This window comes from Augochlora pura, chromosome 3 (assembly GCF_028453695.1).
Source record: "Augochlora pura isolate Apur16 chromosome 3, APUR_v2.2.1, whole genome shotgun sequence".
NCBI classification, from domain to species: domain Eukaryota; kingdom Metazoa; phylum Arthropoda; class Insecta; order Hymenoptera; family Halictidae; genus Augochlora; species Augochlora pura.
This window is the reverse complement of record NC_135774.1, coordinates 4417317-4436112: the sequence shown is the minus strand read 5'-3', so window position 1 is coordinate 4436112 and position 18796 is coordinate 4417317. Positions and strand designations below refer to the sequence as shown.

General features: G+C 34.1%; 2 protein-coding genes across 2 annotated transcripts in view; both read right to left on the bottom strand.

The window, feature by feature from the left end:
• The window catches only part of Glurib (Glutamate receptor IB), a 138482-nt gene that overhangs the window by 104252 nt on the left and 15434 nt on the right, over window positions 1-18796 (bottom strand). The window lies entirely within an intron of this gene.
• LOC144467599 (facilitated trehalose transporter Tret1) overlaps window positions 5221-18796 on the bottom strand; it is a 145364-nt gene continuing 131788 nt past the window's right edge. The window contains 3 exon segments of the mRNA XM_078176476.1: window positions 5221-5370; window positions 8389-9191; window positions 12046-12414. Of these exon segments, the coding sequence (XP_078032602.1) occupies window positions 5221-5370; window positions 8389-9191; window positions 12046-12414 (1322 nt within the window).

Sequence of the window (18796 nt, the reverse complement as noted above, 5' to 3'; positions counted from 1 at the left end):
ACGTACCTTCAAGCACTTCACACTTTGCACTCGGTGACTTATCATCTCGTCCAACAACCGACATTTTGTACATAGTTTTTATAGTTTGTGATAAGTTGTTCGTCTCTTTTATTATTAAACCTTGTTCAATACAGCACCCTTGTTCCATCGCAGTTCTTTCTAATACATCCTCAACATATTAATTTATCGCGAGGTAGGCGCGTTATTTAATCGTCGCACAAGGCCGACGCTGTAACGCTCCGCGCAACATTATGAAACTGTGAATATTAAACCGTTCTAACCATTACTCTCATCTGTTAGTTATTCACAGTATCGCAGTCGACTTATAACATTCGCAGAATCAACGCCATTTGTAAATTCTATTTTTTGTTATTAGGTGTTAGTGTAATAAATAGTTTTGTTACATTCGCATCCTTCAATTTTATCATCCCTGTCATTTGAAAGAGTCACCGGGAACCATGTATCTTCGAAACAATCGTGTGTGCGCGGAGTAACAGAACAGCAGCTGGAAATATAATGACAACCTTTGGCATCATTTGTCTGTTTACGATAAAAAATCAAATGTATTTAACGAAATAATGAAGCAAAAACATGAATTCACGAAAACAGCTTCTGCATTGTGATTCACCAATAAGAAGTTTTAATTATAAAAAGTAAGCAATGCGAAGTTACATGCGATAGATGGTAATGTTTGGAAAGATCCATTTTGGTGGTTGTGGAAAATGCTGAAGTAATTTGGTTAAAGTGCATGTGAAAAATCATTTTTTACTCGTGTTTGACGTGAAAGTGTTAATGATATTGTGATATATCATTTTTCACAAAAGAGAAAAGTATATAACACAATAGTCACAAAAAAATTATGTAGCTACCTTCTTTACAATTATGCAACAAATTTTACGATAATCTTTATACAACATATAGAATAATAAAAATTTACCCACAGATGCCTCCAAATCCCAGATCATGCAGTTATGCCATTGTTACAAAAGACACATCAATTAAATATCGCCTTCCTAAACAAATTTAAACTTTCTTTGCTAAAACCTAATTTATTTAGTCTGATTCTATGAGTGTTATTGAAGCATTAATTAACCCTTCCAGAAAAAAAGAAGTGAATTAAGGAAGAAGATTCTAATACTATGCACTGATGTCATGAAGATACACAAAAATATAATTATTACATGGGTTCCATATAATCAAGGAAAAGCGATAACAAAAGAATAAACTCTAGCACTGAAGAGACAACAATTGTCCCTCTAGATGTAGTGAACTCCCCTATTCCGCATTAGGAGCTCATCAACCACTTTAAAAATATCATTAGGATGCAATGGACTCAGACCTGCGCTGCTTCTAATTGAACGAAAATTCACAATGTAGTCGAGGATTTCACTCAGCAAATTCCTATTAACCACTTAATGCTTCTGAACGAGCAGTGCTCGCGCACATCACACGTGCCCAAACGCATCAACCCGAGCGCTGCTCGCCCGTTTTAATTCTTCGTAGTTTGTATAAGATATGAACGATCCACACTGGCCAGACGTTGTTGAATATTTGTTCGAACTCTTGGATATTGTTTTTTTTGTTATATATTATTGTAAAACATTGCAAAACCTTTTGTAAGTATTTACGTCTAGCATTTTTACTCCTTTCAAAATTTCTAAAGAATACATTTTTTATTCTATTTTTGTACCATCTTTTATTTATGTGCGTGTATGTATATTGAGAAAATGTTTGATTTTGAAGGATTATAATGGAAAGTGACAGTGAAGATGGAATTTAATTTAGATAATTCAGATTTTTTCACCGAATTTTTCTTCAAAAGATGGACGCCCTAGTAAGACTCCAAACTCAATGCAATTGACAGAACGTCATTTTATAAAATCAATTCCTAAAACTGAAAAAAAACCAGGCCAACAAAAAGATGTGTGATCTGCTGTTCTAAACGAGACAATACAGGGAAACGCGTCCGGAGGGAAAGTCGATATTGGTGTGAAAATTGTGGAGTCGGTTTATGTTTGGAGCCATGTTTTGAAATTTATCATAATAAAGCAAGCAATTCATTTTTTACGATGTTTTTTCTTATTATAATTTATATTAGTAATATTTAGTATAATTATTTTTTACTTAATAATTATTTTGATTTGTATATAATATGTACATTTGAAATATAGAATAAAAAGACCTGATGTTTTTAGTTACATTTTTGCGGAAATAACCCGAGCGTCAAGTGGTTAATGAACCGAGTAGAAAGGAGAGGATAATAACGTCTCGTCTGAGGACTGGCCACTCGAGGATTACGGATGAACATTTATTCAGGAAACAGAATTATCAATCTGCGACACCTGTCGAACTCAAATTGCTGTTCATCATCTTCTATATGAATGTAGAAGATTCGAAGTTTGTAGGCGCAAGAATGGAATTAACTTTTCTATATCACTCATATCGGACAAGCACATTAAGAATATACCATAGAATATAATAACTTCAATCTCACGACAAAAGTCCACAAAATTTAACAGTCTATTATTTAATCTCGTCATTAATGATCTAGATGTCAATGCGACGTTAAACTTTCGCCAAAAAAAAAATTATAAAATTATAATGTACAGTATATTTTTGTAGGAAGAAACATTTGATCTTTCTTTCATTTCTTTGTCTCCTTTTTGTTATCGGATATACTAAACATACAAAATCAGAGTGATAATGAAAAGCAGACAATCTATATCGTGTTTCAATAACAATAATTTAGATTTTGTGATGTAAGATCTACGCAAGGTATCTTTAAACTTTTTTTTATGGGCTCGGATAAAACAGTTGAAAAGCGAGAGTTTTCTACTTTTTCGTTAGCCCAATCAACTGCGAGTTTTGAAAACAACTTTTTAGCCATTGTTTGGCAAACCAATCTCTCTAACGTCTAAAAAAACTTTGGATCGCTTGGCCCGATTATAAAAAAGTTATCCCATTTTAAAGGGCGTTCGAATACATTCGCGCGACAGTACAGCAAAGCGTTCGCTTTGCTAAGCGAAATTTCGTACAACGCGAAGAGGACAAACAAATCAGTAACGGCACGCTGTTAAAACAAACAGAAGGGGCAACTTAACGCGGGGCGTAGTTTGGTTACGCGGCACGCGTATTTTTCACCGGAAGTCAAATAGTTTCCAGCGGAACGCCCATGAACCCCGGTATCGTTATACGAGATCTGGCTGCTTCACGATTCTCTTTGCAGACGCGGAACTTCGCGATCAAACGAGTCCTAGGACTCTCTTTCTCGCTTACACTTCCACCCTGTCTCTTCCCCGGCTAGTTTCGAGTGTAATTTGTCGAAATTACAGTTTGCCCTCTACGCCGCGCCTGATTCCATGTCATACGTCGGTATTGATTACCGACCTTTTTTCTCCTCCTTTCCTGTTTCCGTTACACCGTAGATATGAGCGATGCTGTATATGGGTGTTACAAGATGGTTTTGTCAAGTTACCGATGATCATGTAGGCACCTTGCGAGTTAACCTCTTCAGGGATGAATTTTTATAGTACGAAACAATCTATTTAATTGTTTCTTTTTTATTTATCATCCATTTCATTTTGTTCGATGAGGTTTTTTCCGTATTGCTGAGGGATTCTCTAGTAAATAATACTTTTTCATCCAATTTTCATTTTCTTTATACTTAGAATAATCATAATTTTAAGTAAACTAAACGTACACATACGTGGTATTACCCTTGAAAAGATTTAGGTAAATATACCAATTACGGTACCTATTGTTTCATGGCGTACAATATTTTTTAGCGAGAATGAGTGCAGTGCGCGTGAATAAAAGACGTGTCTGTACTATTACAGGTTACGTTGAATCATACGATCATCAGCATAGTTAAAAGCGAACTAAATGTGAAACAAATGGTGATACTCCATCGAGCGTCTAATACGGGAGGGGCCACAATCTACGGTGACGACCGTAGGTGACGACCACACAGGTGGCGATGCGATCTACGTATTGCTCTTCAACAATATTATCATCGATTTTATTACTATTAACCCTTTGCAGTCGAAGCCATATCAACTGCAAATCTAAAATCATTTTTCTGACTTATATAACAAAATTTATTCAACGCATATGAAATTCAGCCTTGTGACTCGTACAACAGTTGCACAGTTTCAACAATTTTTTAAATTGACGATATCTATAAAAACAAATTTGGAACGTGTTACAACAATTTTAATGCCGCTGCGGAGTCGCCAATAAATCGCACAGGGTTAAAAGTGTTGAACATTTATACTACTGTTCGACAGATTGATGTTTCCAGATAACACAATGAACTTTGAAATATTTATTTCATATAAATAGAAAATAGTACGAAGAAAATAGTGAAATACAATATGGAACATTGTGATCTTGCTCAGAAACATTCAAATGAACATTTTTCTTAGAGCTGATTGTTACGTAACAATACTTGTGCGAGTGAATTTGTAAAGAACAATTCCATATGATTTATCTATTTTTTATTGTATTGTTTGTGCTACTGTTTTAAGTTGGGGTCGCAACAGACAATTCAACGGTGTTTCATAATAGGCACTTTGCAATACATGTTACATTAGACAGTGTATAGGATGTGGCATCTGTTGATTTCTTATTAACACGTACGGGTTTACACAAAAATAATGAACAATTAGTAAAGGAAATTTAAAAATAAAATACTTTAAATATTCTTTAACAAAAGACATGCATGTCAAAAGAAAACTCATTGTTCCACGTCCTCTATTTCTCGATATATTTTAAAGGATATGGTTTTTACCATCGATTTTGAGGATATAAACCATTTTTTCTACCGCCTAAATATGGATCACTGCGGGTAGAACAAAATACGTGTTAAATATCTTATAAAAAGACTATATTATTTATTTTCAAGTTTTATAATTTTTACGCTACGTTTGACGTCCGTCTAATTTTATAAATATCTGGAAAACGCAAGAATGTTGAGAAAGTACCTTATTGATGGCAAATATTTTAATCTATCTTTTTAATTTGATTAAAATTTAATTACAAAAAATAATAAATTTAACTTATATAAAACACTTCAATTTTATGAAACTTTTGGTACTGTTAACTTGTCAACCAACGCGTTAAAAGGTAGGAAAAAGTAAGGAACAAAATTTCACTTTCATGTCAAGACTGTCCGTCATTTATTAAGTACATCATGGTGGAGAGCACAGTCAAGAACAATCGTCAGCATTTGCCTCTCAATTCAATTTGTATTTCCTCCAAGGTCTTTCCTTCGGTCTCCGGCACGTATCGATAGATTAGTATCCAAATAAAGAATGTGATTGTTGTGAACACCGCTATGGGCATGTACGTTCCGTACGATTCTTGCAATACCTATGAAAAAGGCGAGAAACTATCACTCTATTGTGGCGTTTGGCTTTTATCAAACGCTCAGCGCAGCGATTTCCTCCGGCGAGAGGTAAATCGGAATTCAAGTCGTCATCGCGAAGGTATTTTGCAACCACTTTTATCGTCTAATTCAGATCTGATAATGTGCTGGGAAGACGCTCCTACGCTGTTGACTTATCCCTCGAGTAACTGAGTCAATTTAACTCTCCAAAAAGCAGAAAAGCGTAAGTCTGCTACGAAATTGCGAAGGAAATGTTCCAGCGGGAAGCTGCGTATTCAGAATGATTGAAAATTGATTTTGGTATTAATATCTTCTACCTGTATATAATCATTGCTGATTATTTATATTTTGTATGTTAACGTGAATGATATGTTTCGATTATTGCCAAGAGACGAGCAATTTTTTACTTTATCTAAAAAGTTGTAGAACCTTGGACCATTAAGTGCGCAACAAATAAAAGTAATTGAATTAACAAAACCGAAATTAGAATGTTAAAATTTATCATATTAAATTAAACCCTTCATATTCTAAAATTCCTATAACACTTTAGTTGAAATATATTACATATTGAAAATAAATTCCTAAAACTAATCAAAGATTAGTGTCAATCATATGTGAAGAATGTTGAAGTATTTTTCCTTATTTTTAGGATGCGAAGATGAATTTGTATAAGTATTAATATGACAATAGCAACATATTTACAGAAATATAGGGGCGACCATTAAATATTACCCATTTCGCAAAGGAATACTTTATAAACTAATAGTGGATTAAGAAGTTATTATACCTACTGAGATGTATTGTTTCATGGGACATTTCTAATTTTCATATTTAGTAGCTGAACAATTTCGCGAGCTTTCAGATATTTTAACCGAAGATAAGATACAGCTATTACAAAATAAAGAATGATTCGGAAAAGGTGAGTTAGGTCAGGTCTGGCTAGGGGAATGTTAAAAAATTTACAGGTTCGTTTCAGTTGCCAAAACTAACAAAGGAAATGGTACATCTGCATACTGGCATACGTTTATCTCCTGAACGCTATAGACAATACATTTTTTCAAGTAATGCTGTATTTCTGGTCCGTTCAATCGTTATTAAAATTACGTTATTAATATTACATGCGAGATTTTATAAATCTTAAAAATTCTAAAAGCATCAAGATCAAGAACCGTAGAACTAATATTATTCTATTTATCTTTTTCATCGTAAAATTATTTTTCAAGTTAAGTAACTGAATAGTTATTACAAAGTAGGTGTGGTTCGTTTTATGGAATATTTTTCGTTAGAAGTTTTTGTACCTGTCCTTGACATTTCCTAATTCTTCTTTGAACCACCTTGCATTTGCCCCCAAATTTCACTGCGATAGTGAAAATCCTACACGCAAAGAGAATTTACCAAAAGCGATGATAAGAGCGTCGTCCCAGCACAACCATCAAGTTGTAGAATTCCTACTTTGATAGCTGAAAACTTATACGATTTTCAGCATGTTTTAAATGAAAAATTGAATTCGACAATTTCATGCTGGAAATATAAATGCTAATGAACTATTTGATTCGAGAGAAGCGCGTTTAAAGTATCGATTACTATTATGAAATATTAAATTGGTAAACAATTTTAAATGTTTCATTTTTAACGAACAGCTTGGCCATTACTATCTTATATATAAATACAAATTTCATATGTCCCATTTAATTTTTTTCTAAAGCTGACGGATTATATTTTTAAAACATAGAAATACTATGAATGGCTAAATAAACTTCGCCATTTGTAAAGGAATTATTAATAATAAAATGGAACAGTTTTTATATAATCTTTATACAAAATAGAAATTTTTGGTAGCAATTGTAACATTAGAGAGAAATAAAAATATTTCTTTTCCTTTAATAATTTTTACATGTTGCTACTATTTTAAAATCCATAGTCTTTAATTATGTTCATCTTTTAAAGTATTTGAGTGTTTTCATTTTATCACGATACTTAAATTTTTTAGTAAATATTATATGTCAGTATACAATGAATTATTTTACATGTGGTAAAAGAACAAGTACCTTTATCATTTTCGTAACACTTCTTTTCAATATAATTAATTCTCATACTATATTCTTCTACTATACGATAACCAATAAAAGTAGAATACTCTTTTCCACATTTTAACAAACTATTTAAATCTATTTACCGGATAATGTTTGGATATCTTGTTAAGAATATTACAATTGGATAGAATAACGAAACACTGTAAAAAGTAAGATAAATAATAAAATGATAATGTAATAAATAATAACAATATAGTAATAATAATAAATAAATTTAAAGAATTTTATATCTTTCAATGCAGCATTCTTTAAATTTTCATTCTATACCACTACATATCCGTTTAGTCACGTTCTACCAATTCTGGTGTTTGATAATAATAATTTGCTCCAATTTCAAGAAAGCTATTTCGTTTCAAAATTCGATAAAGTCAATTTTATACTTAACCTCTTAGCACACATACATTGTTATTTACATGTGTCATTCCAAAAATGCAAATCAATTTGGATGAAATATATTGGCTCGTTTGGAAAGTTGTTTCGTTTTTTCTACTGATGTTTTATATTTACCGAATAAGACATATAAAATTTTTGCATTTCTCTATCTTGTTTACTGTCGAATGAAAAGTCAAAGCTGCACTACCCTATTCTGAATGAAAATTCGTGCAACAATTAAATAAATACGATCTTCTCAGTTTAAAAAGGCGATGCATACCGTTCATTCTTAGTGCTCGGTTGTCCTAATTTCGAACATTTACGGCTCGAGCCGAACACTTTACGGTAGCGGTGCGGTGGCGCGCGTAAGAAAATCGCGAGAGAAATTCGATGTTCAAAGCCGTCGAAGTATGGAGACCCATTAAGGATTAAAATTTCCCAGGGGTTGCACGCGTCCCGACGCGACCTAAATTACGCGGGCCGCTCGCGAATCGTTCGCCGCGCAAGTGCGTCATTACCAGTCGCGCAGAAACCTACCTGATAGAATTTCACGACGGTGGTCGTGGTGAGGGCGTAATAAAGGGAGCAAAATATGGCCGCAGGCACCTTAACGTCGACGTGGAAGATCTCGCCGACGTAGGCGAGCGGGACGGGGTTCAGGGCGAGGCCATAGCCGAGAACATAAATCACCAGGAACACGGTGGGCACCCATCGCAGCCTGGCGACGTCGTGGCCACTCGAGAGGAGGCCGAAGAAGACGGCTAGCGTCACCAACGACACCACGCAGACCGGGGTCGATAGAAGCAGCAGTAGTCGTTTGCCGATGCTCCGAACCAGCAGCACGCAGATCATGCCGGCCAATACGAGCGCGCATCCTGTCAACACTATGCTGAAGTCCGTCGATATCTGGAAGCCCGCTTCCTCGAATATGAACGACTGATAAGCCAACAGCGGCGCCGCCCCTGTTAAAGTCAACGCGCTCAGAACGATCATCGCGATGCCGAACGCTCTTCGATTCTCGCGCCTGCTCCACGTCTGCTTCAGTGACTTCGCGAACGTCATGTCGCCGCCCGAATCCTCCGTCGCCACGATCCGTTTGATTTCCTCCAACTCTTCCATCACGTTCTCCTTGCCCAGAGCCCATTTCAGCGTCTTCTCAGCGGACGACAGCTTGTTCTTCTTCGTCAGAAACACCGAGCTCTCCGGCAGCCAGACGAAACATAGCAGAAACAGGATCGGAATGGACACCGAAATCATGGACATCGTGAAACGAGACACCGACAGACCGATCGCGTAGGCGAGCATCATACCAGTGTTCAGCAGCACTGCCATCAGCGTACCTGAATCACTCGAGCAGCTTACTTTTTGGTTCCTAATTTTCTTGGAACGTTGAACAATTGTTCGTTATAGAAATTGAAACGGTTTCCAAAATATATATTTCAAACTGTTACATATCGGTTTTGACAGAAACAGTTATGGAAAATGCAAAAAAATCTGACTTATACGGTTTTCGGTTCGGTTCATCAGAGTCGCTTAGGCTATTTCGGTCGTAGTTACATTTTTGCGCAATAAATACATTGCATTTGTTGTCAGATATTAACCCTGTATACCGAACCCATTTTAGCTATAGATCCGAAATAGTTTTCTTCACATTCAGTATTTATATTTTCTATAACTTGGAATACATATTATGTATACATATATAATATATAAAGTTGAGTCTTATGTTTTGAATACAACAACTATTAGTGATGCGATCATATCTGTGTAATACCCACGATTGAAATCCAGAACGGAGAAGTAACTCTTGCAACAGTTATATAGAAACAAATCTTTATCATAGGATTTTTTGATCGATAAATCTATATAGTCGATTCCTCTATAAATAAACAATAAATAGTGGCACTTATTTTTACAACTGTATGAATAAATAAAATTGTTCGGAAATAATTGTATTTAAAAAAAAAACTTTGACATTTTTCTTTCGTTTCACTTCTGGTTAAACTCATTTCTATGTAATTTTATAAAATAAATTGTGCTTTGCATTATTAGAGGCACTATTTATTTTTCAAAATCTTTATGTATCTCAATTTGAAGATAGCTTGATTTATATTGATTGGCTTCTGAGCTATCCAATGTATAATTGATATAATATTTGGTTCCAAAAAACCGAAACCGATATAAGTCAGAATCATGTTATATCAGGTGTGAAATTTTTTCAGTTTCCGTAACAGTTTCAAATAGCGAACCAGATATCAAAACTATTTTCAACACCTGGTTTGTTAGTTTCTCTTGAATAGATCGCGGGTTATGGCGTTAGTACTGTGCTATTAATCGGCTACGGAAAAAAACGATATTCCCACAAATTGTTATGAAAACTATCGCTGGTAGAATTACTGCTGTTACTCGAAGATTTTAATGGAGACAAACAAGTTCTGAAAAAGCCACGCTTGTAGAAAGTTTCAGCTGTGAACTGTTTCGTTCTGACGGATTTCATGCATTTATATGTAGTAAAAATATATAGAAGAAGCACAGCAGTAATGGCACAAGAAGATTTAATGCCGCTGTTGCATTATGCTCACTGTATTAACATCATGAAAAGAAAAAATTTACTTTTATCTAATTTCTGTTTTACATAATCGATACGGACAATGTTTGTTTTATATATAGATCCGAAAGGCCAGTTGTCAATAACGACTACAAATGACAAAAAATGTTGTTTAGTATTTCAGTAAATCAAAACGTTGTAAAGTATTGTCGGCTTTTATCAGTGACATAATATAAACTGCAAAGTATAAAATTTAATTAATCGAATGCAACCATAATAATAGTTCCGTAAATAACTATTGCGCGAATGTAATTACACCTTCTGTTAATTGGTATCAAAGATGGACCAGATTCCTCGGACACTGACAATTACTAATAGTAATTACTACTAGTTATACGATGTGCTTCCTTTTTGCTCATAACAATTATTGAGTGCGCGTTGAACTTTTAGTAAGAAGAACGAATATTGACATAGCATTTTGTAATTGTTGCGGAACAAAGATGTGACAAAAATAAAAAAGAGTAATCCGGTATAATAGTCGAAATTCCCATTTTACTTGTTGAAACATGTCCATGAAGTTTACAAAATAATTTCAATGGGTTTTTCGATGCATAACCGACGTTTGAAAGCTATTATGAGTAACATTTTCAGACTCGCGCAATAATTAGCCCACCATTGCGCTGTGCGTATTTCACGCGCTTTAAAAACAAACCACTTCTGATGTTTTACATCAAAAGATAAAATTGATTTCGTTATCGAGCGACGATTATAAACAAAGTGTTCGAAAACATGAAAAATTTGATAGAAAGCAAAAACTTTAAAATTAAATTTTAATGAACAGAAACATTTAATACGATATTTATTAAAATTTTAATGCGCATTTCATAAATGCAAATTCTTTGTAGCTTAATGTGTTTCCATACTTTTATTTCAAAATTTGCTATGTCAATACAACTTAATATTCCCTCGTGTAACTTTACAACCTACGTAGAACAGTTCATAAATACCGTAACTGTTATTACATATGTACTGGCATTATTCATGAGCACAATGTAAATCAGAGAAAGAAGCAACCTAATCCTGACCTAGCCATAACCTATGTAAAACAGTTGATAAATACTGCAATTGTAATTGTCATTACCCATGTACTGGCATTATTCATGAGCGTAATGTAAATCAGAAAAATAAATAATTATTACTGCAAAGATTAACCTCGATTCTGGCTCCACATGGAACTGTGATGGGTTAGTGGAAATAGACGTAAATACTAATAAACGGCGTACCAACAAAAGCAAAGACAGGTTAACGTTTCGACTGCCATGCCGACAACTTTAACCATTTCATGACATTAACGTATTTCATCTAATCAAATTCAAATGAAAAGACAAAGATGTGTGACATGAGTTACCATATATATTTCAGGTCCTAATAAAATTAAGATGTTGTAGATTAATGTAACAATTAATTTTTAAACACGAGCGAATAATTCTAATGTTCACATATAGGTGACGTGAAAGTTAAAGTATTGAACTATCGTTAAAAAAGTTTGAGAAGATAGACGAAGAAGAGAAATAAGATGAAAGAATCTGTAATAAGAACTTAGATATTAAAGAGAAGAGAAATAAAATAAAAAAAAACGATTTTACCTAAAGGCCCCCGTGTCCTTTTGCTGCTAACTTCGCCCAGATACATCGGCATGACTGCGTACGTTATTCCACAGCCTACGCCGGCCAATATTCGACCAACATATAGCTGAGGAACGGTGGCTGCTAAACCGATCAAAATCCAGCTGGCAATCTTTGGTACCGTGGCGAATAGTAAAGTTCCTTTACGGCCAATCCTGTCCATCAAGAGGAAAGGCACGATAGAGCCGAGTCCGACGCCGACATACATCAAGTTCACCACCCAAACCACTTTGTCGGAGGACACTTTCAAAGGATCGTCATGTTCGAATTTTGGTATAATAGGAGTACTCCATCCTTCGTTCAATCCACTGTCAATGATCAACAGATTGCCTAGTCGTGATGACGAAACGTGTTCCGATTATTTTTGTTCAACCCGTTCTTCTGAACCGTCGCATCTGCCTTTCCTATACTTACATATGATTCCAATCAGTATCTGCCTAAATATCTCGAGGTTGAGCATATTTCTCATTTTCCTGGTTTTTATGTTCTACAGCTACGAATATTGAAGAGAAACAAGCCAAAAGCTTGCAACGAACATTCGCTCGGAAGAAACCAAGCCTGTCTCGCCGGATCAAGTAACAGAGTTCACCTAAAATTTGGAAAACGATGTTTTTCTCGTATTAATAATTCTTTAATTAGTTCCGTCGTGAAATTGATGCTATAACAACCAACACTGTTTTTGAAAAATAGGCCCAAACAAATAGACATATCCAGTATTCGATCATAAAAATATGCTTACGACTTTAATAATTGTTAAATAAGGAACATGAAATTCGTCATTTTGATAGGTTTGACTATTTTAGTATTAAAAGCTTTATATCGACAGTATCGTTTTGACACTGACGTTAGATACAGTAAATAAATAGACCAATTACTGCGATGAATGCTTTGCTGCGGTATTTTTCCTGAGATTGAAATGAGATTGAAATACGTAAAAATAAATTTGTATTATTCAATGAAAATGTATTCTGAATCAATCATATTGATGAATTAGGGGAAATAGTAACATAAAGTGCAAGATCGTAACATGATATCACAGTAATTGGTACATTTACCTAATTTATTACCAATTTATGAAAAAAGTACTTAAAAACTCACTTAAACTTGCTTTCGTATTTAGGATTACTTTAATGATATTTAAATCCTGTTATGCAGTGAAAGTTTGGTAATTTCAGCATTATTATATTTCGATTTTTAGAATCCTTGTACAATGAAAGGTTCGAATGCGTAATGAAACTTTGTTCTTAAATGTACCACATGGAATTTCTATGGATCTGTCCTCACGTAAACGTGAAATCTAGTGATAATGAACCCGAAAATAATAGATATCAATCTACATACAACGAGTCTGAATAAATTGTGTGAATGAAATTTATATTTGCATGCGTAAAATATTGAGGTTCGAACAGATCATAAGTAGCGGGATTAGAGATCGAGAGTTATTATAAAGTTATGATAACAGTTATGATGCCCAAGGAACAAAGAGCAGAGGAAGACAGAAAGAATAATTTACATTTGTAGGTTCGGAATTACGCTAATCCGATACAGACCCCAATCATAAGATCGATGTCGTATTAATTATAAAAGGCTTGATACAGTTTTAATTGCAAAAGAATCGAAATACGATTGAATTGAATATATTTTTTAGATAAACAAAATACAATATGATTAACTTACGATCAACGTAACAGTATGAACATACTACGTACGGAACATAAAATCTTCGGTATGAATTCATAAAGGTCAAAATATAAATCTGTTATAAATCCGTAAACCCCAAAGTCACTAAATAACTACTGAAGTATTATTTGTTTAGGTATGTGACACGTAACAGCACACTATAATTAATGATTACGACTAACGTGAAATTATGTTCATGATTAATGATTACGATTGCTAAGTAATGAAGTAATCGTGATTAATAAATAATTTAGGTAATCGAAACAAACGTAATCGTTGTTCATTATTAACACAGTAATAATTAATCCAGTAGACTCAATAGTAGGTTAGTAGAATTAATACAGTAGACTCAGGCAGACTCAATAGCAAATAATAAAAGAAGATTTTATAAATTACTGGTCAATGATTACAGATATTTCTAGTAACTATTAATCGATTAATAATTATGATGATCATAATCACTTTTCGTAATCAATTGCGAAAATAGCAACAAAAAGGTCGATTATTGCCGAACTCTGCATGACCGTATTGGGAGAAAATAAGAATGGCTACTCACTGAATGCAAGAAAAATTACAATATGATATATTTGTTCATACGTTTAGCAATAATGTGGGAAGTCCCGGTAAAAGTTCACTCACTCGCCCGATCCACTTATTACCACTTGTATATAAATTATGAAATAAAACAATAAAAATTAAACTAGTTTACACTTAAAAATGAATGAATATTAACGAAGCTATCAAATGAACTTAATAACAATTGAATTAAGGCTTTAGGTGTCGATGAAGTCTTTTTGCCGTATCGAATATTTCACTTTCGACAACCACCACGAAACTCTGCTTAATCCATTACACGGACTCGCGACTCGTGCCTCGCGATTGTACATCGACGAGTGTCGGAGCTTTGTCTTTTCAGTCAAGACTACCGTTGGGACTACTCCGAAATTGTTTACACTGTATCGCTATTGGTAGCGAATTATGTTGCAAGTTTGCTGCACGCAGGATCATAATTTGTTAATTATTGGTCGGTAGGCGTGAGTGAATCTTTTCTATTTCTTTCTTTATCCGTTTTTGTAAAATCGCATATTTCACGGTGTTCTCTGGACCGCATATACAGGGTGAGCCATTTAAATTGATCCAATCATGTAATACTATGGAATGTTTCAAATGAAATTTAAATAGTCAGGGGCATGTAATCCGATATTAATAAGATTTTTCTAGGCAAACGCGTCGAGAGTATGTGGTGTTCGCCTTTTTATCTTTAGTTGTATCATATATTTTTTATTATACTAGTCGATTCAGCTGGTCACTCTAAATGCTAAGTGACATTTACTGCAAAAAATCATTCATATAGAAGATATATTTTTTAGAGACCGAGTAAATTTTTGTTCTTAGGCTAAAGTTTGTATTTCTAAACACCAACTTGAAACAGGTGAGTCCTAACACTATGCATTAATAAAATTCAAATATCTTTCAAACCAATGATTTTTCGTGATAAGTGTTGCAGTATTTTTATGAAGAAAATTATGGGCTGAATCGGCCAGTATAATAACAAATACATAATTCGATTTAGAAAATAAAGGTGTTATCACGTGTCCTCGACGCGTTCACTTAAAAAAATCTTATTAATATCAGATTAATATTAGAAATATTTTTTAGTATTCACGACAGTTTTGAAGATACTTGACTGGATCGATTTAAATGGATCGCCGTTTGGATTATTGTCGTTAGTTTAGTTTTCGGACTGACTAACGCGTAATCTATATTATGTATCGTATATGTAATCCGTGAGACCAAACCAAAAAATTGATATTAACTTCGTCGAAGATTATTTTCACGAACGATTAAGGAGGTCCCAGAATGCTATGCATTAATGATTCGATTTACAGCGGATGGAAAGAAAATAAAATGTAAAATATTGTTTGTCTCCTAGCACAAGAATAGTACTGTTTAGTTCTTTGAAATAAAAAATTATTACATCTATATGGTTTTAAAATTATACGCTATTTATAGAGCATAAATAAAGTATTGTTGCTATTTCTGTTGATTAAGATGTATGCAACAACTTGCAATAATGATGTTAACGTAAAAACTCTTTGTACATATTCAAATATTAGCAATCAGTGATTAGTGTGCAATGACCTAACTAGGTGAACGAAAACACAGTAGTTAATATCAAATAATCGAATATGTAGAATTTAGTCCGTAGTAATGTATTTGTTGCGACGCGTATACATATAGCGGCCCCGCCTCATTTTTCCGTTTGGGTTTAGGCTGCGGTCGATTTGGTCGATGCCATTTTTAACAGTCTGTTTAGTGTCTCTTTGACAAATTCAGTAGTTTATGAACCTGGTAAGGGTGAAGAGTACCGGCTGACTTTCATGGGAAAGTCAGCGTAGCCGTACTGTTCTCAATGGCACTTGACATGGTCTAAGCCCGCACAGAGCGCTAAGAGGGTTCGACACTCTATTTCCCGTAGTTTCCACGGGGTACAAGGGGCGCCATTGTCAACGTCATCAGAGTTTTTCGACCGTCAACCCGCCTCCACCGTGTCAACCCCGACAGATTCTTTTTAATTGGTGGGCCCAGTATCCCACTATTTCTTAGTAAATGGTGAAGGGATTCCTTCACGTTTACATTTTTAGCGGAATAACGAAGTCTAAACAGAATTTCGTACTCCGTTATTGTAACCGCAAGTTTTTCGTTTTTCACAGTTTTAAATGTACCTGTTTATTGCGATTCACTGTTTCACATTCTTTATATTATTCTGATACCTTTAGTGAATATTGTGTTCAGTCGAAGACGTATACAAACCCGAGTATATTACCCTCGGATCTATACATATCCAATACAGTATTTTAATTCATACAACCATAAATTTTGATAAGGCATCATGGTTCGCAATAATAAATACTCACATTATATTCATCTACACTGCGATCATCACACTGAAACATATCTTCTATTTAACCCTTTGCACTCGGCTGTCCCCTCTCAGGGGACATCGCAATTTTAGTATATGACTAAACATTAAAGTTTATTAGCGATTTGCATCTATTTCTCGATGTCAACAAATTCATATAAATCGAATATTATTATTACAATATTATATATACATATATATATATCGTATACTATATAATAATATAAATGTTTATAAGCGCTGGTAGGTAACATCCATGATGGCGCCGAGTGCAAAAGGTTAATATTTCCTGTATTTCTAATTCATAAGTTATTGTTTCGCGAGTGTGCGCAGGTCTTCGTCTGCTACATTTACCCTAAATAAAAGAAAAATTTTGCATTTTTTGAATGAATCTTTTCACACGTCAACTGTCGAGCCTATGTGAATGTTTCACTAATTGAGGTGCTATATTGAATGAAGCAGAAACTGAAAAGAATACAATACACCAGAGATCGTTTAATTTTTCCGCTCGTAACGGTAAAAGTCCGAACAAATGGGATGGATTTAATAGCTGTACATTAAACAATATAAAATAGAAGTATCGCGGACATACGTTACTACTACAAAACCTGGATGAAACTTTTTATGATACAATATAAGTCATGTCTTCATAAATATGTAAAACAATCTGCAATATATTTGTAATCGTAGCTTCCGATTTTTCTAAAAGTTTGTACTTTTGTAAATAAATTCAGGAAAACGAATATAGCAAATAAGTTTATACATTTTTACAGTATGCACAATTTAGTAACATACAAAATGGCGTTTATACTAATAAGCACTATAGCTTTAGCTTAACACATATTCGCCTACATGACGAAAATTCGTCATTTCGTAAACAATCACCAATAGCTAAATAACAAAATTTCATCATTTGTATATCACAGAAAATAATTAATTCCTCTTCTTTTGATTTTAAATAAATAAAATTCTAATTTTTACCAAACAGATAATTTTAACCAAAGATGGTAAAATTATAACCATCGCTGAAGAATATATGATATTTGAATAAGTTACGTTGTTTTCATATAGACAATATCATTTCTACAGCTAGTATAAAAAAAATGCCGGCATTTTGTGAATGGCGGTGCAAGAAATTACCAGACGAATGTGTGTTAAGAAATGTTCTGCTGTAAAATGATCTACAAATTTACGGTACTTCGCATAAAGATTCGCAGTTCAGTTACGATATTTACGAGCGGTGTATCGAACAAGAGGCCAATTAACTGTATCGCAAATCATATTTTTCCCGGCGAACGATCAGCAGAAGTTAGAACTCGTCGATCTGTGGAACCCGGTTTGCCGGGAAATATCGTAAACAGGTACATAGTATGTGTCGGAACAAGGATTCCGGTTTAGTCTACAGCAGAGATAACGGAAATAAAGCCAACTAAGATACCAATAGGATTCTCTGATATGTATCCCTTAGCTAGCTGTGCAATAGGAACGCGCATGCTAGTATGGAAACGGCTGTGCTCGCTTGTTTTCGCGCTTCGAGTAGTTGCTCTCGCTTTGAGACGTTCGATCCTTCGTTATGAGTCGACGGTTTATGACCAACCGTGCGTACTACGGTTTATTAGAATTCGGAAAACGAATCCCAGGTTGCAGAGAAATTTCGGTAACTGCGATCCGTACATAGTTCGTTCTTCGACTCGCTTCGAATAAATATTTACAAAGATAATTGTCAGAATACTTTTTAGTCGAATATTTGATTCGAACAAGAGTTATTAATTATTAGTCATCACTTATTCTATTTACTCAAATAGTGAATTACTAGTCGTAGATAGAATAATTCGTGATATATTTGAAATAATATGTAAATAATGTTTTTTCTTTAGCAGCTATACTTTTCTTGTAAAACCGCTTCTGATAAGCGATCTAAAAAATACTTGTTCTCATGGAACTTCCATTATTTAAATTTTAAAATATCTATTTCATAAGAACATTTCCATAGCGATTCTTCACGATATTATTTATAAATTCTATTGGAATAAATGGCTTCTTTAAGGGAAAGAGCAAAATTTTCCCTGAATCGAGAGGTGCCTGTATATTTTAATGCCTGCTTATGCG